This window comes from Bos taurus, chromosome 7 (assembly GCF_002263795.3).
Source record: "Bos taurus isolate L1 Dominette 01449 registration number 42190680 breed Hereford chromosome 7, ARS-UCD2.0, whole genome shotgun sequence".
Classification (NCBI taxonomy): domain Eukaryota; kingdom Metazoa; phylum Chordata; class Mammalia; order Artiodactyla; family Bovidae; genus Bos; species Bos taurus.
The window spans coordinates 90,054,707-90,074,392 of record NC_037334.1 but is presented as its reverse complement, the minus strand read 5'-3'; the positions used below and the strand labels follow the sequence as shown (position 1 = coordinate 90,074,392).

Here is a 19,686-nt window from a genome sequence, read left to right as displayed (position 1 = left end):
AATAAATAACCTCAACTTTATTTCTATCACGTAGACCTAAATCAAACAAATAAAATACCTAAATCAGTTAACAAATATCAGATTTATAAAATTTAGAAAAATGGCCTCCTACACACTGTCTCATAACGTCATTCCCTTTGTGTTAGGCTATTAGTCTTCATCTGTCTACTTAGTAGTCTCCATTTTCTCTACTGTGCTGCTGCTGCTGCTAAGTCACTTCAGTCGTGTCCAACTCTGTGCGACCCCATAGACGGCAGCCCACCAGGCTCCCCCGTCCCTGGGATTCTCCAGGCAAGAACACTGGAGTGGGTTGCCATTTCCTTCTCCAATGCATGAAAGTGAAAAGTGGAAGTGAAGTCGCGCAGTCGTGTATGACTCTTCGTGACCCCATGGACTGCAGCCTTCCAGGCTCCTCAGTCCATGGGATTTTCCAAGCAAGAATACTGGAGTGGGGTGCCATTGCCTTCTGTGAGATGTAACTATTTACCCTTACTACTTTATGGATTTAAGAACAACGGGAATAACAATGTAAAACACACAATGTGAAAACATTTTGGAAACAGTTAACTTATGGACAGGAAACAGTCCTTTTTGTTTAAATACTGTAGACCACCCAACAGAGACATCCACCTATAAGCATGTCATACAGAAATAAGCTCAAATATTAGTTTACTGCTGTCTGACTATTCCCACCATAAGATGTGACTGTGGATGCCATTCCCTTTCCACAGAAGTTTTATTAAAGAAAACCTGCAACGACTTTTGCTGAAGAAATGAATAATTGAGTCATCTGGAAGCTAACTGTTCTATTAAAGTTGCTAACTTATTGGGATTTCTAGATTTAAAACTCCAGTTTTAACAATCTGTGTGATGAAAAAAGGTGTTTAAATGTAGGGCATAAGGAGATACTATTTGTTCTGATGAAAAACCACATCCAGAGGTCCAGACTAAATGTCCTTATAGCACACGTCATCTGAGCAACTTCTTTGCAGGAAGTTGCAAGAACAGTCAGAGTCTGTGCTCAATCAACACAAGGTGGCTAGTTCTGCAGCCCTGCATCCCAGTTAAACCTGACACTTGGCGCTATCCCTTCAACAATCCTCCTGGCTTGATTTTCAGACAAGTGATCTTCAGCGCCTGTACTGGTCAAAAGTAAAATTTAACCAGGATCTCCAAGATCTCCTCAGGAGGAGCCTGAGGAGCAGATCAGGGCAGCAGAGTAGTCCGGCAGACAGGCTGTGGCACCATGGCCGAGAGAGGTGGTCCCGGGCAGCAGGGAACCCTTGAGACACTGACCAGAGACCACCACCTGCTGTGTTGCAGCCAACTAAGTCCTAATCCTAAACACTAAAGTAGTTCAGTTCACATCTTACCTTCTTCCTTAGACACTGAGGTTTTTAAATCAGAGATTATTCCTAAGTGCCTTCCATCAGCTGTGCTCATCCTACACCTTGCAGGGAGTAGAAACGTAAAGCAATGTTCACTGATTATCTTTAAAGGGTGAATGAAAGATTTTTCCATACAGGAGAAATGAGAAAAAAAAAAAAAAGATGAGTTTCTGTTACCATGTAGCTATGCTAACTTGGTCAGGCAAGTTTTAAAGCCTTGACTTCCTCATCGGTAAATAAGGAATAATAATACCTATTATCTTTGTTGTTATGAAGTCCTAAGGACATAACGGCTGTAAATAGCGCATCAAAGAGCCCGCTATCTAAAAAGTTCTCAAAAAGCAATAGCTGCTATCATAATTATACCATCATCATCATCACTATCACCATCAATGTAAGATAATTCATTGACAGTGGGAATAAGGGAATAAACTGGTATAACCTCTATGGAGAATGATCTGCCATTATTTATGTATATTATCTATATTTTCTATATTATACAGTACATATAACAATTAACCTAGCAAATCTACTTCTAGAAATCTACCTTACACAATGAAATCACATACTTAACATGGATTCACTGTTCCACTGTTTATATATATATATATATTTTTTTTTTTTAATTAAAAAAAATTTTTTTTGGCCATGCCGTATGGCATGTGGGATTTTCGTTTCCCAACCAGGGATCAAATGCATGCGCCTTCTGCAGTGAAAGCTCAGAGTCTTAACCACTGGACTGCCAGGGAAGGCCTAGCATTACTTCCAATAGTGAAACACTAAATGAAACATGTGTGTGCGCCAAGTCGCTTCAGTCCTGTACGACTCTTTGAGACTCTATGGACCGGAGTCTGCCAGGCTCCTCTGTCCAAGGGATTCTCCAGGCAAGAATACTGGGGTGGGTTGCCATTCCCTTCTCCAGCGGATCTTTCTCACCCAGAGATTGAACCTGCATCTCTTTACGTCTCCTGCGTTAGCAGGCAGGTTCTTTATCACTAGAGCCACCTGGGAAGCCCTCTGGTATTTCACAGAGCTTCCTATCCTCTGTGAAATATTTTTTAACGAACAATCACAGCCAGGACAGCCATGTATGTAATGTCCATCAACAGGTTACTAGTTAAATTTATTATGGTTCATTCTTATAGTGTAGCCAAAAAAAAAAAAGAAAGAAAGAAAAGAATGATGGAACTCTTTTGTAGACTGATACAGAAGCCAACATATTTTAAGTAATAAGATAAAAAGGCAAAGAGTGCAATATGTTACTTTTTGTTATTAAAAAGAAAAAATAGTATTTTCTATGTATAAAATGTTTCTGGAAGGATATATAAGAAACTGGTAACACTGGTTGTCTCTAATAGGGGACTTGGATGGATGGCTACGGGTAGGGATCGGAGGGCATATTTTCAATTTATTAATTTTTAGAATTTTACATCTTTTTATTTTTCAAATGTTTTTTAAAAGGCAATAAAAATAAGTGCCATAAGAAAGGATTTTCCCTCAATAGAATCTTTTAGACATAAGACAGAATAAAAGCATTAAAAATACACATACACCAGTAAGAGAAAAAAATGAGGTTTTTAGAGATATACATTTATGTTTCCTTCCCATGCATAATTCAAGAGGAAAAGAGGAATAGAGTGGAAAAGAGGCAGATGATAGAAGGTGAGGCAAGCTGACAGGTGGGGAGTAGAGAGGATAGGATGGAGCCCCCATAGCTCCCAGCCAACACTGTTCAAACATTGCTAGCCACCCTGGATGCTGGGCTCGACTCTGCCAAATTCACAAGTCATTTAAAAGAGACAGAAGGTGGAAAGGCTGCAGAAGACAAAAAGAGGTATGATATTTTCTCAGTCTGTTCCTATAGTGACAAGAAAACCTTACCTCAATTTTTTTCAATACATCCGCAGGATTTGTGAGTGAAGGGCCTTTGCCTGTATCCTTTGCCTTTTTGGATTTGGGGCCTGCTGAAGTAAAACCACTGGTAACACATTTTTGTATAACAGCAATTGTGTATTAAATGTCTTCACCTTTTAATATGCCATCTAGCAGGGTGGTATGCCACACCGGCCACATAATTTGCAGGCTGAATTAACTTAAAGAATGAACAAAATAAATCAGCACACATTAGCAATTTTCTATGATAAGGAGCAAACGATAATCACTTAATAGGATATTTTCTAAGACTGCAACTGTTACCGAAATTGCAAGCCCGTGTGCCTGATGCGCATTGAAGCCCATCAATACTAAACATCAGAGTTTGGAACAGAGAAAGGTTTATCACAGATTTGTACAAGGAGATGGGTGGCTCGTGCCCTAGGAACCCCAGTTACTGAAAGCTTTCAGCAAGTCCCTTTAAAAGCAAAAGGTGAGGGATGGGTGTGGTTAGTAGCTGCAGACTGCTCAGTCGGGTCATGATCAGGTAATGATGTTCCTGAAAATCTCGACCAGATGAATGTTATTCTCTGTCCTGACAAGAAAGGGCAAAGTCCCAAGGCACAACATTCACCCTCCAAGGTCCCAGTCCTGGCTAAGAGGAGGCAAATCTCAGTTGGCGGCTCCTTCAGGGCCAGGTTCCCACATCCTGCCCAGCTGTCATCCCTGAGGGAGTTAGGCGCCCAACTCAACTGGCCCTCAGTCTCCTCAGGCGCCCCAAAGGCGGACACCAGGTCTTACGGACTGTGACCCAGACAAGCGGCCTCTGCTATTAGGTTGCAGAGACAGGTATGGGGGAAAGGCTCACCGAAGGCCCGAGCCACGGCTAGTGGAGGGCTTTAGTCAGGGCCCTGGAGCCCAGCAGGACACAGTCCCCAGTCTGTTCCCTGGGCCCTCCTGCTCACCCACTGGCCCAAGACTGGGTAAGCTGAAGGGTCTCCAGCAGAAAGCCTAAATCTGCCTCTGACCTCACTCTCCACATGATGACCACCACACCACCAATCCTTGACTGAATCACTTCCCCAGTGGTCCCTCATTGACAGCTGGCTGCTTGGGGACAGGGCCACTGAGGCAACGAGCAATAGCTGAGCAAGACCTGTTGCTTGGTAACAGGGTGCAGAGTAATGACACACAGCAACAGTTACCTGCTAAAGGCTATGCTCATCTTTATATACAACCAGATATTTTACTAAAAATTTGAACTGGCAATTTATGATATCAAGGCCAAAACTGCAACAATGGTAGAAGCAGAATATATTTAGAAGAGGTGGCAAAAATACACAGAAGACTACACAAAAAAGATCTTTATGGCCCGGATAACCATGATGGTGTGATCACTCAGCTAGAGCCAGACATCCTAGAGTGTGAAGTCAAGTGGGCCTTAGGAAGCATCACTATGAATAAAGCTAGTGGCTGCTGCTGCTGCTGCTAAGTTGCTTTAGTCATGTCCGACTCTGTGTGACCCCATAAACAGAAGCCCACCAGGCTCCCCCGTCCCTGGGATTCTCCAGGCATGAACACTGGAGTGGGTTGCCATTTCCTGCTCCAATGCATGAAAAGTGAAAGTGAAGTCGCTCAGTTGTGTCTGACTCTTAGTGACCCCATGGACTGCAGCATACCAGGTGTAGTGGAGGTGATGGAATTCCACTTGAGCTATTTCAAATCCTAAAAGATGATGCTGTAAAAGTGCTGCACTCAATATGCTAGCAAATTTGGAAAACTCAGCAGTGGCCACAGGACTGGAAAAAGTCAGTTTTCATTCCAATCCCAAAGAAGGGCAATGCCAAAGAATGTTCAAACTACAGCATAACTGCACTCATTCCACATGCTAGCAAGATAATGCTCAAAGTTCTTCAAGGTAGGTTTCAACAGTACATGAACCTAGAACTTCCAGATGTACAAGTTGGATTTACAAAAGGCAGAAGAACCAGAGTTCAAATTTCCAACATCCACTGGATCACAGAAAAACCAAGAGAATTCCAGAAAAACATGTGCTTCTGCCTCATTGTCTACACTAAAGCTTTTGACTATGTGGATCACAACAAACCATGGAAAATTCTGAAAGAGATGGGAATACCAGACCACCTGACCTGCCTCTTGAGAAATCTGCATGCAGGCCAAGAAGCAACAGTTAGAACCAGACTTGGAACAAAGGACTGTTTCAAAATTGGGAAAGGAGCACATCAAGGCTGTATACTGTCATCTGACTTATTTAACTTATACGCAGAGTTAAAGTGAAAATCGCTTAGGCGTGTCTGACCCTTTGTGACACATGGACTGTAGTCCATGAAATTCTCCAGGCCAGAATACTGGAGTGGGTAGCCTTTCCCTTCTCCAGGGGATCTTCCCAACCCAGGGATCGAGCCCAGGTCTCCCGCATTGCAGGAGGATTCTTTACCAGCTGAGACACAAGGGAAGTCCTTACATCATGAGAAATGCCAGGCTGGATGAAGCACAAGTTGGAATCAGGACTGTGGGGAGAAATATCAATAAGCTCAGATATGCAGATGACACCACCCTTATGGCAGAAAGTGAAGAAAAACTAGAGCCTCTTGATGAAAGTGAAAGAGGAGAGTGAAAAAGCTGGCTTAAAACTCAACATTCAAAAAAAGAAGATCATGGCATCCGGTCCCATCACTTCATGGCAAACAGACGGTGAAACAATAGAAAGAGTGACAGACTTCATTTTCTTGGGCTCCAAAATCACTGTGGAAAGTGACTACAGCCACGAAATTAAAAGACACTTGCTCCTTTGAAGAGAAGTTATGACAAACCTAGACAGCGCATTGAAAAAAGAGACATTACTTTGCTGACAAAGGTCCATATAGTCAAAAGGTATGGTTTTTTCCAGCAGTCATGTATGGATGTGAGAGGTGGACCATAAAAAAGGCTGAGCCATCGAAGAATTGATGCTTTTGAACTGTAGTGTTGGCAAAGACTCTTGAGAGTCCCTTGGACTACAAGGAGATCAAACCAGTCAATCCTAAAGGAAACAAACCTTGAATGTTCATTGGAAGGACTGATGCTGAAGCTGAAACTCCAGTACTTTGGCCACCTGATGCAAAGAGCCGACTCACTGAAAAAGACCCTGATGCTGGGAAAGATTGAAGGTAAGAGGAGAAGGGTGATACAGAGGATGAGATAGTTGGATGGCATCACCAATTCAATGGACATGGGTGAGCAAACTCAGGGAGATGGTGAAGGAAAGGCAAGCCTGGTGTGCTGCAGTCCATGGAGTCGCAAAGAATTAGACATGACTGAGAGACTGAAAAACAACAAAATCAAGTACACTTCAATTAAAAAACAAACAAGTGCAGAATAAACACACATTTGCCAGTGGTTGAAGAGGTAAGAAAGAGGTTATATTGAGGGCAACATAGTATTATCTTTGAAATGAAAAATAAAATACTTAAATGGAACATACCAATCACATGAATCTGAAAAATCAAAGCAATAATAAATAATATGTTTTAATGGCTTTGTGTGTGTTAGTCACTCAGTCGTGTCCAACTCTTTGTGACCCCATGGACTGTAGCCTGCCAGGCTCCTCTGTCCATGGAATTCTCCAGATAAGACCACTGGATAAGATAAGGCTGCCATTTCCTTCTCCATGGGATCGTCCTGACCTAGGGATAGAACCCAGGTCACCTGCATTTACTGTCTGAGCTACTAGGAAAGCCCTTGAATGGCTTTGGGATACATAATTTTTAAGCTATATCAAAAATATTGCATTTTGAGGGTACTGTGAAACTGCAGGGTATAGAGAATTGTTTCACATATAGATCTTGCTAGTCAGTTACCAAAACTGACATGTTACAAAAATTATGATGTTATGTTACAAAATTGATAATGTTACAAAATTGTCCCATTGTGATCACAAAGTATTACCATCCTTTTCCCAAAATCAAGCTACATACTTAGAAATTACTTGGTAACAGGAAAATATGGCTCAGAAAGATGTAATTTTGTTAAAGATTTAACCTACAGAACAAGAGATTTTTAGACTGTGGACATGACCCATAACTAATGGAATTTACAATTTATTGTGTTATACCAAATTGCTCCTTGGGGAGTCTCTAAGTTTGAGACTCCTGAACATATATATATATTAGTGAGGTTTTGCTCAAACAAAAGTTATTTAAAAAAAATAGCTAGATTTAATGACGGGTAACTTTCTCTGTTTCCCTTGATGGCAAAGACTGTTTGATCTGAATTGTAGCATGTAAAATATCATATCATATATGAACAAGCTCTCAACATATATTACTGATTTCAGAAATCACTAGCTAGGAATGTAAATTACATCAAGAAGTCTTTTTGTCTAAGGAACTTTTGTCAATTATTTAAATTTCATAACACATAAATCTGCTAAATGGATATTATAGAACAGGGTCGGGTAAATAAACTTATAAAAATGATTAATCTCTTAGCCAAGAAAGTCATAGCTGCATATTCAAGTCCATTCAGCAATTTTTGCTACATCCCATTCTGGTTTTATGTAATGCCCAATTCTTTTATTTATAATTGGAAAAGAAGTATAAAATTACTAAAATCTGTTAAGACTGTTTCAACCTCAAAACATTTACATTTTTTTTTAATCTTTGGCCAAATACATGCATATATTTGAATTTTTTTATTTCTTTCAACACAACACCTGCCAATAGCTGGATCTTCAAGAAACAGACCTTTTCTGTCTTTGGCTCTTTAGGTATTATTTACTTTCTTGTAAATCAGGGGAGACCATTTTTAACCAGGAACAAAACACAAAAATTATATAATATGCAACAAAAATATGAGAGCAGAATGGAAAAGGAAAGTTTTGCTGTTGTTTTGTTTTTCAACAAATGAAAAGCCTGACGTGCTGGAAGCTTTTACTAATCTTTAATGTGTCCATGGGCTTCTAAGGATGAGCAGTTGTGGGATGTATTTGAACATGAATTCCTCCAAATCAGATATATTCTTTTCAGCCCTTTAAAGTCTGCTAAAAATTCGTGATCCTCTAGGTCATGACTAGTATCATTCATGCTGCTATGTGGGCTTAGTCGTGTCTGACTCTTTGCTCCCATGGCTGTAGCCCGCCAGGCTCCTCTCTCCGTGGAATTTTCCAGGCAAGAATACTAGAGAGGGTTGCCATTTCCTTCTCCAGGGGACCTTCCCAACCCAGGGATCGAACCTGTGTCTCCTGCGTCACCTGCTACTGCTTTTCAATATTGTACTAGAAGTCCTAGCTAATACACTAAGATAGGAAAAGGATATAAAAGGTATGAAGATTGCCATGCTATGCTATGCTAAGTCACTTCAGTCGTGTCCGACTCTGTGTGACCCCATAGACGGCAGCCACCAGGCTCCCCTGTCCCTGAGATTCTCCAGGCAAGAACACTGGAGTGGGTTGCCATTTCCTTCTCCAATGCATGAAAGTAAAAAGTGAAAGTGAAGTTGCTCAGTCGTGTCTGACTCCTAGCGACCCCATGGACTGCAGGCCACCAGGCTCCTCCATCCATGGGACTCTCCAGGCAAGAGTACTGGAGTGGGGTGCCACTGGGAAGGAAGAAATAAAACTTTCTTTGTTCATAGACAATATGTAGAAAATCTGAAAGAATGGGCTAAAAAACTGGGAACTAATAAGAAATTACAGCAGGATTACAGCATACAAAGTTAATACACAAAATTCAATAGATTTCCTATATATGAACAATGAACTAGTAGAATTTGAAATGAAAAACATAGTGTTATTTATATTAGTACTTCCCAAAATGAAATACTTAGGTATAAATCTAACAAAATATATATATACATGACCTATATGAGGAAGACTATAAAACTTTGAATAATGATATCAGAGAACTAAACAAATGGAGACATAGTGCATATTCATTGGTAAGAAGAGCTAATATCTTCAAGATGTCTTTTCTTCCCAATTCCATTTATAAGTTCAATGCAACCTCAAAATTCTAGTAAATTATTCTACAGATATCAGCAAACTGACTCTACTATATATATGGAAGGTAAAAGACTGAGAACACCCAACATAATACTGAAGAAAAATAACAAAGTTAGAGGATGGTCCTACCTGATTTTAAAAACATACTATAAAGTTATTGTAATCAAAACTATGGTATAGGTGAAATAAATACATCAATCAATGAAACAGAATAGAGAGCCCAGAAAGAGACCCACATAAATACAGAAAAATGCAACTGGACTTCCATGTGCAAAAAAATAAACTTATACAGACTTTACACCTTTCACAAAAATTAACTCACAATGGACCACAGTCCTAAATGTAAAACATAAAATTATGAAACTCTTAAAAGATAACATAAGAGAAAATTTAGGTGACCTTGAGCTTTCTGATGACTTTTGAGATGCAAAACCAAAGGCATGATCCACGAAAAGAACGGATAACCCGGACTACATTAAAACTCAAAACTTCTGTGTAAAAGATAGTGTCAAGGGAATAAGAAGACAAGCTATGGAATGGGAGAAAATGTTTGCAAAAGACATATTTGAAAAAGGACTGTGTGAAATAGAAACAAATATATATGGTCTCAGCATCTGGTTCCAGGCATAGAACTGCTAAAACCCTTAAAACTTCCTAAGTAATAACAGTAATTTTTTGTTGTTGTTCTAACAAGAATCTACATTCCTTGGAATTTACTGGACAATAGGAGTGTCTTTTGGAGTTTCCCTGATGGCTCAGCAGCTACAAGAATCCACCTGCCAATGCAGGAGACATGGGTTCGATCCCTGGGTTGGGAAGATCCCCTGGAGAAGGGCATGGCAACCCATTCCAGTAATCTTGCGGAGAAAATCCCATGGACAGAGGAACCACCCATGGAATCGCAAAGAGTCGGACACAACTGAAGCAACTGAGCACAGGAGTCTCTTTTATTCTAAGGAGGTGACTCTCAGTGGGGTGCTAGGTGGCTTCAGGATGGGGCTGGCTATCAGATACATCAAGCCATGATCAGAATCCTTGGAAAAGGGGAAAGGAGCTGGAGACTGAGTTAATGACTGGTCAGGCCTATGTAATGAAGCCTCCATAAAAATCCCCAAAGTATGCGGTTCCAAGAATTTCTGGATTGGTGAACATATTCGTGAACTGGAAGGTGACACATCCCAACTCCACAAGACATGCATGGGTGACCTTCCAGACTTGACCTTATGCCTCTTTTCACTTGACTGTTCATCTGGGTCTTTATCATAACCTTTATTATAGTCAACTAGTAAATATAAGTAAATATATCACCATGTCCCATGAGCTGTTCAGGTAAATCAAATCCCCCCAGGGAGGGCCATGGGAACCTCCAACTGGTAGCCAACGCAGACAGCAGTTGTGGGAAACCTGGAGACACGCTATACTTGCGACTGACATCTGTAGTGGGGAGCAGTCTCCTGGGACTGAGCCCTTAGTGGGATCAGTGCTAACTCCAATTAGTGTCAGAGCTGAATTAAATGATAAGACATGTAGTTGGTATTGCAGAGAACTGTTTGATATGCAAGAAAAAATAACTCCCTAAATCTAGTGTCAGAAGTGCCGTGAACGCAGTAGTGGTATAAGAGGAAAGGAGAAACACACAGCAGGAATATTTTTCCAACAGATTAGTATCCAAAATACACAAAGAACTCTTAAGACTCAACAAGAAAAACACATTAATAAACCCGGTTTCTCCAGCGTCACTCCCATGACCTCATCACAGCAATCTCGTACTCGTCATTCAATCTGGAGTTCAACTGCGTCTCCTCAACAAACCCTTCCCTGACCTCCCAGAGAAGACAGTGCGCTATGCTGAATGTCTTTACTCCATCTGTAAGCTCTGTGAGGGTGAGGTTTACTCCTTTGCTCACTGGCTTATCCCTCTTAGCACAGGGTCTGGCAACAGTAGATGCTCAATAGCTTTTTATTTGGCGGAATTATGAAAGAACAACACAACAAAAATTTTCACTTCGGCATTTTATGTACACCATAAAGTTCTATCCTACCAGTTTCCAAATGTTACCAGTTCCAAATGTTGTAGTTAAAAACTTAAAATAAAGCCAGTATAATCATCTAAAAAATTTCAAATATACAAATGAGAATATCTACATAATTGAAAAGTCTTTCCCTAGCACATCAAAATTCCTAATTAAGGGAAAAACAAACAAAACAAAAAATCGACAGCAAAAAGCACTAACAAAATAATCAAAATATTAAAAATACTTTTGGAAAAAGCATTTAGAACATTGAGTGTAACTTTATATTGACAATTTCATATAGATAGAAGTTAAGCAATAACCTTTTCTTATCTGGATTATTATTAATTAGTTAATGTACCTTTTATGCATTTTTTCCTTGGCATCAACTCTCTAGGGAGTCTTCTCCAATCTGTGTGTACAAAAGGAGAAATAAAAAGGGCTGTTTCCTCTGGGAATTACTGGCACTAGGTATAACTATTTAAAGAACATGAGAGTGGCTCATGCAATGGAAATAAAATTTAATATCTGTATAGATTTAGCTGGGGATTAAATTATAATAGTGATATATTTTCTCCTATAAAGAAAAAAATTCATTAAAATACCTTTGAAATACTTATAAAATTTCTATAATATTCTAAGTTACATAGTATTTATATAGTTAACTCCAAGTACAGGAATTTTCATAATGAAAAAATGTAGAAAAATATTTATGAGCATGACAAGTTATTCATGATATACTGTTAAATTTAAAAAGTTTCTAAAACAATACATATATAATTCCATTTAAAGAATAAACCTAACATGTAAATGCTTGAACAGATGTATATTTGTGCAGAGAAAGTTCTAGGTTGGAAACAAAATATTACAGGAATTTCTTGTGTTGGGATTATAGTTATTTTCCTTAAATGTAATTTATTACTCAATTACTCTGTATTTTGTACATGTTCTGTAGTTGATATGTATTTCTTACATAATGAAAAATTTTTTTCAAAGTTAAAATATGTGACCATAATCCTAATATATACAAAACTAAACAATTTAATAATTATGGGAAAACTTTAAAATTAAAAACAGAAATAGCTATGGAAAAGTAAATTCCTTCCATTGAATGATTTTGCCTGCATTAGCTAAACAATCCCTCTAATTTGTCACTTGTTTTTCTTTTTTAAGCTTAAGAGACAATCAGAAAACTGAAGCAACATGAAAACAGATTTAAAAAATGCTGCTTACTAATAAAAAACTCAGTACTGTTTGTAGAAAATACTTATATCTCAAGCTATTTTTCCTGAACTAATAAATTTTGCTTTAAATATTCGGTTGGTATAAAAGTAATTGCAGGTTCAGACTGTGAATTTTAAATCATTATAACTAGGCTTAAACACATCTTTATTAATCAAAATAGGAACCATTACAATCAACACATTTTTGCCAATGAGAAATGTTTGTTTATTCCTATAGCATAAAAATCAGCGCTTCAGAATTTGAGCAACTCTCGGAAATCATTTTCTGCTTCCAGCTGCTTATGTGAGCATTTTCTCTGCAAAAACTTGTCAAGATACTTGAAGATGTGGTAGTCAGTTAGTGAGAGGTCAGGTGAATATGGTAGATGATAAAAAATTCTGTAGCCCAATTCATTCAACTTTTGAAGCACTGGTTGCACGACGTGCAGTTGGGCACTGTTGTGCAGAAGAACTGGACCCTTTCTGTTGACCAACGCTGGCTGTGGGCATTACAGTTTTCAGTGCATCTCGTTGATTTGCTGAGCATACTTCTCAGATCTAATGGTTTCGCCAGGATTCAGAAAGCTGGAGTGGGTCTGACAGTGGGCATCAGACCACCAAACAGTGACCATGACCTTTTTTGGTGCAAGTTTGGTTTTGGGAAGTACTTCAGAGCTTCTTCTCGGTCTAACTACTGCACTGGTCATTGCTAGTTGACATTTAAATCCACACTTCATTGCACATTATTATCCAAACGAGAAATGGTTCACTGTTGTATAGACTAAGACGACACATCAAAATGACAGTTTTTTTGATTTTCGGTCAGCTCATGAGGGACCCGCTTATCAAGCCTTTCACCTTTCCAATTTGCTTCAAATGCTGAACGACCATAGAAAAGTTGGTGTCGAGTTCTTTGGCAACTTCTTGTGTAGATTTAAGAGGATCAGCTTCGATGATGGCTCTCAGCTGGTCACTACACTCCTCATCTTAAAGGCTCTCGTTTCCTTTGCAAAACCTTTTGAACCATCACTGCCCTGTATGTTCATTAGCAGTTCCTGGGCCAAAGGTGTTGTTGATGTTGAGAGTTGTCTCCATTGCTTTACGACCCATTTTGAACTCAAATAAAAAATCACTTGAATTTGCTTTTTGTCTAACATCATTTTCCTAGTCTAAACAGCAAGTAATTTGTCTTTAGCCAAAAAAAATAAAAGACACATAAAGAAATGAGCATTAAAATGAAGTATAATATAACCACATTTATTTAAGAATGTATTCCAGTATCAAAAAACAAAGTTCAACAATACAAAAACCAGAATTACTTTTATACCAACCTAATATGTTTGCTTTCATAAATGATCCATAGGTGATCACGACAAAGTACTTAAAGAGAATCATTTAGAGACAAATATTTATGTAGTAGAAGAAATGAGAGACCTAAGAGGAGTGTTTCCAGAGGGACACAACATTATCAGCAATTAGCATTGAAAAGAGACGCTGCAACTCAGGAAGGCAACCAATGCTGTAAACGTGACTTAGGCTTCTGCATACAGGCAGCTTCTGTAACACACCAAGGACACAGATGTCAAAGGGAAGTGTGCTGAAGTGAGGAAACCTGGGTTTTACTACAATATTCCAAGTTGCCTTGACAGGTCACTGCGTTTCTATAGCAACTGTTAATTTTCTACAAAATGAAGTAGATGAGATCTCTGCAACCCCTTACACCTTGCCTCTACCAAGGCAATTCTGTGAATGTTGAAAAAAAAAAAAACTCTCTTAGGTATGGTTCTGTTGAAAAGGCACATTAACAGCCAAAAAGAGTCTATGCCTGCTGGAAAGAAAGGAAGATGCACAAGCTCGGCTGAAAATATTCTTAAAACTAGGCTTGTTTCCTCCTCAAAAGCTATAAAATCACTCAGGAACACAGAAGTGAGTTACTATTAGTATTAAAGATGAAAACTCTGATTGTATCAAATGAAAATGGAAAATCCAATGAGTTTGGCCAGCCCTATTTTATTAAAAGAAAAAAAAAGTATCCTAAGAACTTCTACAATATCACTTCAAATATTCCTTGTTACAATATAAAAATCTTTTCATCTTCGTTTTCAAAAGATATATGTTGCTAATTAATTACAGGAAGAGAGCCAGGTTCTATTTTCCTATAGTGAAAATAGAAAATTAGTCCTAAAAAGACATGGTAGAGAGATAGCCTTTGAAGATTAATTTTAACATTGTCAGTTTTATGGTTACCTGGTATCCACTCTTCTTTGTACACCTTCATATATCTTTTACTATATCTTTCAATATCTAGGAAAAAAAGATAGAAAAAAAAGTATTTCAAAATAATTGAAAACACCAGGTAACATCTTTTATTTTCAGTACAGGGAGTTTAATGTGTTCCTAGACATATACTGAACAGAGTAATACACATCTAGGGAAGTGGCAAGAAGCACCCGAGAATAAATGGCTGGGGGTGAGCAGAGACCAAAACCCTAATTAAAGTTCTCAGTAGCAGATAATCTGATTCATCTCTGAGAATTTTCACAAAAGCCCAAAGGCAAGTCAGGAAGCCACTTACACAAAAAGTCGGGGCGGGGGGGCGGGTGGGGAGGGCTGTGTATCTTCTCTTTTCTTCTTGTGACACTGGCCTCTAGCTCCCAGTCTTTAAATCTCGTGTAACTGGGAGGTATTAAGTACCTAAGTGAGGATGGAGGGCTGTTTGCTTACCTCTAATAAAGTAAGCAAATACTTAATACACACATTCAGTCAGTCTTCTCAGCGAGACACTTTTCACAACCCATTGGGAAAGACAGTGGGGAAAAGGATAGGAGGAGGCGAGGTTGGAGATCAAACCAGTCCATCCTAAAGGAAATCAACCCTGAATATTCACTGGAAGGACTGATGCTGAAGCTGAAGCTCCAGTACTTTGACCACCTGATGCAAAGAGCCAACTCAATGGAAAAGACCCTGATGCTGGGAAAGATTGAGGGCAGGAGGAGACAGAGGATGAGATGGTTGGATGGCATCACAATGAGCTACCACTTTATACCCAGTTGGATGGCTAGAACCAACAATAAGTGTTAACAAGGCTGTGGAGAAACAGGAACCCTCATACATTGTAGGTAATATAAAATGGTACAACCACTTTGGTAAATAGTTGGCAGTTCCTCAAAATGTAAAATAAAAATTTACCATCTGACCCTAGATATACAACAAAAGTGACATGGTACACAAAAGTACATACATGAATGTTTATAGCAGCATTATTCATGAAAACCCCACTGTAGAAGTGACCCAAATGTCCATCAACTGAGGAATGAACAAAATGAGGTATATACATATAATGGAATATTATTCAACCACAAAAAGGAATCAAACACTGATACATGCTTTACTATGTATAAACCCCGAGACCATTATGCTAAGTGAAGGAAACCAGTCACAGAAGAATACACATTAAGATTCCATTTATATGAAATGCCTAAAACAGACAAAGCCGATTACAGGGTGCCAAGGGCTGAGGCAGGGAGGGGACAATAGGGATTGATACGAAAGGGTATGGGAGTCTCTTTTCAGGATGACGAACCAATTCTATAAATTAGATAATACTGTTGGCGGCACAATTTTGTGAGTACACTCAAAGGGACTGAACTGTATGCTGTAAAAAGTAAATTTTATATATCTGGATTTTTATCTCAATAAGGCTTCCCTGGTGGATCAGATGGTAAAGAATCTGCCTGCAATGTGGGAAACCCAGGTTCAGTGCCTGGGTCGGGAAGATCTCCTAAAGAGGGGGATGACAACCCACTCCAGGATATTCTTGCTTGGAGAATCCCATGGACAGAGGAGCCTGGCGGTTATGGGCTACAGTCCATGGGAGTCACAAAGAGTCAGACACGACTGAGTGATTAACACTTACTTTCACTATCTCAATAAAGCTGTTATTTAAAAAGAAGGAAAAGTAATTATTGGGAATTTTAATAAGCGTTAAGTAAACTCAAACTCATACTCCACCATTTTCTTGGTTTTGAAGGTATATTTACCCAAAATGGGCAACATCCTTTGAACACAGCTATGTGTGCATCAACTGTGCATTGTGAGTTTGTCATGTGCAAACATTAAATGCAAGTATTTCATAATCCTGATTCTGGATTTCAAATACATCTTTAAAAAATTCTAACATATTACTTCTGGCTTTTCTCACACCTGCCCCACCCAAGTGATTCTAGATTATAAGTACATTTCTATTAACATGATCTAGCTTATCATTATGTCCAATTCTTGTATTTGCACCATCAAAAAGTAATGCTTTAAAAAACTTTTATGGCTCACACTTCTGTTGAAGAGAGGACGGCCCAGCCATTTTCATTTTCATTATTAAATATATCATTACCAATTAATATGATCAATCCAATAAACTGTTTCACTTCTACATAATCTATTTCCTTTCAGTCATCTTTGTCTTTGCCTTTGCTTTCAACAGCTGTCTAGTTACAAATATTTGGTACATAAAACCCAACAAAAAAGAAAAAAATATGGTCACATGTCATTTTAGCAAATGGAATTTTTCATGTTCCTACCACAAAATATTATGTGATGAGGTCCATTTCAAAGATTAACTGTATGAGAACACTATATTTTCCTTTTCATTCTTCGACAGACACTGTTTACTTATTGATTCATAAGTCTGAGAAAATTCATTTAGGATACTGTCATCTGAAGACTCAGTGTGAGACTCTGCTTATACCATCAATTCCACCAGCAATATTAGCATCAGGGGCTCCTTTCTATCTCTTTGCATTCCTCTTCTGATTTGTCTAGTAACTGAAACATCTTCCTCTGCCAATTTTCTTCTCAGCAGTTACGGGTAGAAAATGAAAATTTCTGAATTCTAAATTGTATTCTATGAAAGCTAAACAAAACCAAAATAACTATACAGACAGGAGTATCTCCAGAATTATTCTATATCTTCTTAAAAATTAGTAGTATACTTTGGCCAACACAATAAGAACATTAAAGGATGATTTAACAGTGATGATTTATTTCAGTATTGCACGATGCTTCTATGCAATTTCATCATTCTTCCATTTTGTATATTTTAGTCTTTTCTAGCATGCTGCTGTTGCTAAGTCACTTCAGTCGTATCCAACTTTTGTGCGACCCCATAGATGGCAGCCCATCAGGCTCCTCTGTCCCTGGAATTCTCCAGGCAAGAATACTGGAGCGGGTTGCCATTTCCTTCTCCATTTTCTAGCATAGTAGAGGCTAATTGATGAAAAATGATGAAATAATGTTTATCATGATGAAACAGAAAAATGTTTCAAGATGCAAGAAAAGTAAGATCACTGAAATTCTAAAATGTACTTTAGATTTAGGAAAGGGTCCAATGGGCCAATACAGGTAATGCTAGGACAAAATAACTTTTCTTCTCTTTTAAAGCAAGTTCTCTCTGTTTCTTGGAAGAGCTCTATGAAAATATAAATTATGAATATCGATCATTACATATAGTAAGAAATGCTCCAAAAACGAAACTAAAAAATTAAAATGAGGTCTTGTGGACCATGATCATATAGTGAGAGTTAATAAACCAAACAAACTCCATACATTCAAAAGAGACCTCGTGGTCATAATGTAGGTAAAGGCAGGATTTCCATTAAGTTTTTGAAGTTCTGAAAATGGCTTACAGAACCATCACCACTGTCACTCCTGTTTCTAGCTCAGAGGACCCCAGTGGTTCAGGAACCTGAGCTGGGAACCACTGGACCAGATGTTCTCTACGTAACTCTGGAGCTAAAACTCATCAAAATAATAATATTCACTAATGTTTTTCTCTTTATTATAAAAATAATACATTTCACTGTAGAGAAAATACCAATCACTTCTATTAATTCTACCTCAGAACACTATAAACAAACCTGGAATACCTAACATGAAAAATGTTTATTCTGGACCCTTGGTTCTTTGTGAAAAATCTCAATGCCCTGAGCCACCAGGGCAAGAGATTATCAGCAAGAGATTTCCTGCTCTGTCTGTCCAAGTCTCTAGAGATTTAGTTTTTTACACTGTTAGTCCGTAAGTCTCTCTGTCCTAAAGCACATAGGAAGTCAGTGCTGGGGAAAGGGTAGTGAGGATACGTTGATGGAATACTCCCTAGAATATGGCTTCCTGTGACAGCTGTGTACTTCTATTCAGTCTGGTCAATTCTTTCCCACTCATGGTGTGTATACAGACACACTATTTGTGCGTGTATATATACATATATAATGTGTACTACAGTATATATTATACTAATCTGTATTTACATATATATGTATATGTTGTTGTTTAGTCACTAAGTCATGTCCAACTGTTTTGCACCCCCATGGACTCTAGTCCACCAGGCTCCTCTGTCCTTGAGATTTGCCAAGCAAATATTCTGGAAAGGCTGCCATTTCCTTCTCCAGGAGATCTTCCCAAGCCAGGGATGGAACCCAGGTCTTCTGCATTGGCAGGCAGATTCTTTACCATTGAGCCACCAGGGAAGACCATATAGTATATACTATATCAACCACAGTGGTTTTTTTGTGTAAAAACATTACATCAGGGAAGAGAGGTAAACATGTGTATATCCAAAGAGAACATACTTGGATCAATTTGGAAAATTCTATGCAAGAGTTTTCCTCTGAAAACAGTAGCAAATGATTCCTTATACTTTTAAAACTTCATTAAGCAGTTATAAAAGGTAAAGACCCTTTTGACCCAGGTATAAGACAGCTACTCCCAGAAATCAGGGACAAAATTATGTTCCTGGTCTAAATGACTCAAATAAATGTCTTCACAGTATGATGTACTTTTAAATTAGATATGTACTTTACTAACAGTTACATTTGGTTAAGTATGTATGTTCCATAGTCTAGAGACTAATTTTTAAAAGGGTGAAGTATACCCTACACTATCATTTTTTTTCAATAAAAGTGGATATTTATTAGTTCACTTAATCTTACTTAGTTAAATCTTTAAAATGAGCTTTAATTTCATTTTTAAACTCAAACAGATAAAAGCATGTGATATAATCATGAAAGTAAAAAAAATTCAGTACTTCTGAGGTAAAATGTCAAATCATTTATTATATAACTTCAAGCAGCTTTCTTTTGAAAAATTAAATAAACCCGTCTAAAATGCCTCTTACAATTATAGGCACATGTGGTATTACT

The 19,686-nt window shown here is 38.3% G+C and overlaps 1 protein-coding gene across 5 annotated transcripts in view; it reads right to left on the bottom strand.

Annotated features, from left to right (window-relative positions):
- POLR3G (RNA polymerase III subunit G) overlaps window positions 1–19,686 on the bottom strand; it is a 44,873-nt gene that overhangs the window by 7,287 nt on the left and 17,900 nt on the right. For 4 of the 5 annotated variants that reach the window (XM_005209734.5, XM_024994580.2, XM_005209733.5 and 1 more), the window contains 3 exons: window positions 14,744–14,800; window positions 11,635–11,685; window positions 3,270–3,352 (listed from right to left, as the gene is read on the bottom strand). In XM_005209734.5, coding sequence (XP_005209791.1) covers window positions 3,270–3,352; window positions 11,635–11,685; window positions 14,744–14,800 — 191 coding nt within the window. The remainder of the gene's footprint in view (window positions 1–3,269; window positions 3,353–11,634; window positions 11,686–14,743; window positions 14,801–19,686) is intronic. The other variant, XM_005209732.5, reaches the window with a different exon arrangement.